The 3,756-nt window shown below is 44.1% G+C and overlaps 1 protein-coding gene across 1 annotated transcript; it reads left to right on the forward strand.

The window, feature by feature from the left end:
• The first annotated feature begins 51 nt into the window (after positions 1-51).
• Positions 52-3,469, forward strand: LOC112455580 (arylphorin subunit alpha-like). Its single transcript, XM_025017594.1, has 6 exons — positions 52-730; positions 988-1,321; positions 1,477-1,910; positions 2,001-2,317; positions 2,430-2,791; positions 2,914-3,469. Exons 1-6 carry the CDS (start codon positions 512-514, stop codon positions 3,336-3,338), a joined length of 2,091 nt encoding a protein of 696 aa, XP_024873362.1. The 5' UTR covers positions 52-511; the 3' UTR covers positions 3,339-3,469.
• The last annotated feature ends 287 nt before the right edge of the window (positions 3,470-3,756 follow it).

Consider the following 3,756-nt stretch of genomic DNA (forward strand, 5'->3'; position numbering starts at 1 on the left):
GTGGGTGTTGTTACCTTTATAATTTGATGATGGAAGGAATCTATACATTGAGATGCAGAATAATTAATCGTTAATCAATCAACGATGGAATAATTCCTATAAAGATAATGAAGAAAAACGTACATAATGATTTGTTAACGCACAGGACGTGTTAGTAAAATTGCGAAAGATGACGTACGCGGTACGATGTAAATTTTTCATTAATTTCTACTAACCCTGCTAGAACTTTTTACTCTTGAGCGTGATTACCGCTACGAACACGAACGAGGATACCGGGTGGATGGGTATTGCAGGGTATTCGGTCGTAAGGTGCGACTTGCGAATGAAGATAACGAGCAAAAACGGTTGAAATACAGGCAGGTCGTGACTTAAGGTCAGCCGATTAGAGATGAAATCATACACAGTTACCGGTATAAAAGCTGGCGACGGCCCACCGGTCAGACATCGTTCTCCTCTGCTGACTCGCGGAGGTAGTTGTTGATCGAGTTTGAGACATCGAAGGCTGATCGTGATGCTGAAGGAGCTGCTGTTGCTAGCGCTAACAGCGCTATGCATGTCGGATGGATTCCACCTCACTAGCAAGACGGCCGACATGGATTTCCTCCACAAGCAGAAGAAGATCTACGAACTCATGTTCTTCGTCAAGCAAAGCACTCTCACCGACATGGAATTCTTCGATATTGCCCGCACGTACGATATCGAAAGCAACATTGACATGTACAAGGACAAGGTGCCTAGCTATACATATTCATAATCTATATATATATACTATATATATAAGCTTAAGCCTGGCTAAAAGAATCTTTCGAATTTTGTAAACAGTTTTTAAACACGCTTAAATGCCTTTCAATCTACGTGCATATATTTGTCTCATAGGTTTTGTAGACAGATATAACGGCGCGCGGTATGTTCAGAACATACATCTCACATGCCATTTTATGTTCATGACATTCATGACTCGTTAAGTTCTCTTTCCATTTTCCACAGCTAGTCGTCCAGGAGTTCTTGTACCTGTACAAACACGGTATGATGCTCAGCCGTAATGCCATATATTCGCCATATTACGAGCAACACCGTGAGGAGATGAAGCTCCTCTTCAAGCTCTTCTATTACGCCCAGGACTTTCAGACCTTCTACAAAACCGCCGCTTGGGCACGTCTTTACGTCAACGACGGAGTCTTCACGTCCGCCTTTACCATCGCTGTCTTTTATCGTCCCGACTGCAAGTACATGAGATTACCGGCTCCTTACGAGATCTATCCCAATCTATACTTCGACAGCGCTGTCGTCCAGCAGGCTCACGAGATCAAGATGACTCGTGGTAAGTTAACTAACGCGCGATTAACTAACTAACTAACAACACGATAAGTAACTAACGAAATTCTATCAAGTAAGTTTAGTAAGTACGTCGACCGAGCAAATAATGTCCCTTCCGCTGCTTTTATACCGTATTACCAATTTTATCCCAATTTACAGGACTCTCTACCAACGTGGACACCGTCGACAGCTACATGATCTATGCCAACAATTCCGTCTATGCCAACTATAGGGGAAACTTCGTCAAGCCCTATTTCGACGACGAGTCCAAATTGGACTACTTCATCGAAGACATTGCCTTAAACAGCTTCTACTACTACTTCCGCCAAGTTATGCCATTCTGGCTCGACATGAAGGATTTCGACATTCCAAAGGATTTCCGTGGCCACTACTACCATTTCTTCCACAAGCAACTGTTAGGTCGCTACTATCTGGAACGCATGTCCAACGATCTGGGTGACATCGAAGACTTTGATTGGAACAAACCTTTCTACCCGGGCTACTATTCGAGTTTGATGTACCACAACGGAATCGCCATGCCTCAACGTTCTCGCCACATGAATGTGCCGTTCTATAAATACAAGTATCTGAAGGTGCGACTATTTTTCCGCTATTCGTTTTACGATCCGTCTACCGTCTACCGTCCACCGTCCCGTTTATAAATCTCGCGTGAAACTTTACAGGAGATCGAGGCCCTAGAATTGCGCATAATGAATGCTATCGACCTTGGCTACGCATACGACAAGAACGGCAAGCAGGTCAACATTTACACTCCCGAAGGTTTGAACATCCTCGCCAACCTGATCGAAGGTAACGTGGATTCGTGCAATCGACATTTCTACGGCATGTACGACGCTCTCGCTCGAGACATCCTCGGCTTCAACATGGACTACAAGGACAAGAACATGGTGATTCCTAGCTCTCTCCAATGCTACAGCACCAGTATGAGAGATCCCGCATTCTACCGTCTATACAAAAGGATCATGACGTACTTCTTCAGGTTCGTATACGTGCGATCTTGTTGCGCTTTCTTCGATTCGCACAAGCGTGCAAAGCATTTTAACTTGAAACGTTTTTAAACGCGTGGCCTCTGGTCTCTGTCTCTCTCGTAGGTACAAGAAATACATGCCGTATTATACTCAGAACGAACTGATTCTCCCCGGCGTCAAGTTCGACGCTGTCAACATCGACAAACTGACGACCTACTTCGACACTTGTGACACGTTCATCAATAACGCTCTTTCCGTGGAGAGCTTCAAGGAGGGGATGAAATTACGCGTCAAGGCTCGCCGTCATTGCCTCAACTACAAGCCATTCGTTTATCGTTTCAACATCAACAGCGACAAAGAGACCAAGGCCGTGCTCAAGATCTTCCTCGGACCTGCCATGGGTGATGTTCACAATGAGAAGGACATATCTTACCTCCAAGAATACTACAAATACTTCGTCGAAATGGACAAGTTTGTTGTAACGCGTAAGTCATATTTTGATCACGTTTAAGCACGAATGATTTCCTTCTTTACGTCTCCCTCTGGAGAATCAAGTTGAGTCCGACCATTCACGTCACGCCTCATCTCCACCTCTTTTTAATTTCAGTGAGACAAGGCGCAAATACTATCGAACGCCGTAGCTCCGATTCCGTCTACACCATGCCCGACATGATGTCCAGCGACGTATTCTACAAGAAATTGGAGAAAGCTGTAGGAGGCAGCGAACCGTTTACCTACTACGAGAAACTTTTCGCCTTCCCCGAACGCCTGACTCTGCCTAAGGGTAAACCCGAGGGTATGCGATTCAAGATGTTCTTCTATCTGAGCCCGATCGACGAGACCAAGATCACGACCGTGGACGTGCCGGTCTTTGGCAAAGTTATGCTGGATGGAAAATCATTCGGCTTCCCGCTCGACAGACCGATGCATCCGTGGAAGTTCTTCACGCCAAACATGTTCTTCAAGGATGTACACATCTATCACACGATGGAAAACGATGCACGTTACAACGATAAATCGATGCACTTCTAGATTGCCGACCTGTTCTAGCTTACACGAGCTCTAAAGAAGACTTTAACACGAGTTAATTCCCTGAATCTTGTATCACACGAGTGTGATACAACGTCAAAAGCTTTTCTTCAATAAAGAATGCTGAAAAATTATGCGTTTTGCAAATATTATTTCTTTTCGGCTTATCCGCGAACCTTAATTTCCTCATACGCTTTTCCGAGTCTCAATTCTCACGTACACCCACTCAATAATACGTTTCACAAAGAAATGTCCTCTTCAACTTCAACTGTCCTCATATAGGATGTGTGTTTCACACACGTAATCCAGTCCTTGACTTTCTCACAACTTAATAATTTCCCTTTTAACCTGTATCGATCACGTATATCTCATAATTATAAATTATTTCATCCATTTTGATTTGAAAGTACGTGCCTTTTAA

The sequence above is a fragment of the Temnothorax curvispinosus genome, unplaced genomic scaffold, assembly GCF_003070985.1.
Source record: "Temnothorax curvispinosus isolate PA1 unplaced genomic scaffold, ASM307098v1 QBEX01006231.1, whole genome shotgun sequence".
In the NCBI taxonomy this organism is placed as follows: Eukaryota; Metazoa; Arthropoda; class Insecta; order Hymenoptera; family Formicidae; genus Temnothorax; species Temnothorax curvispinosus.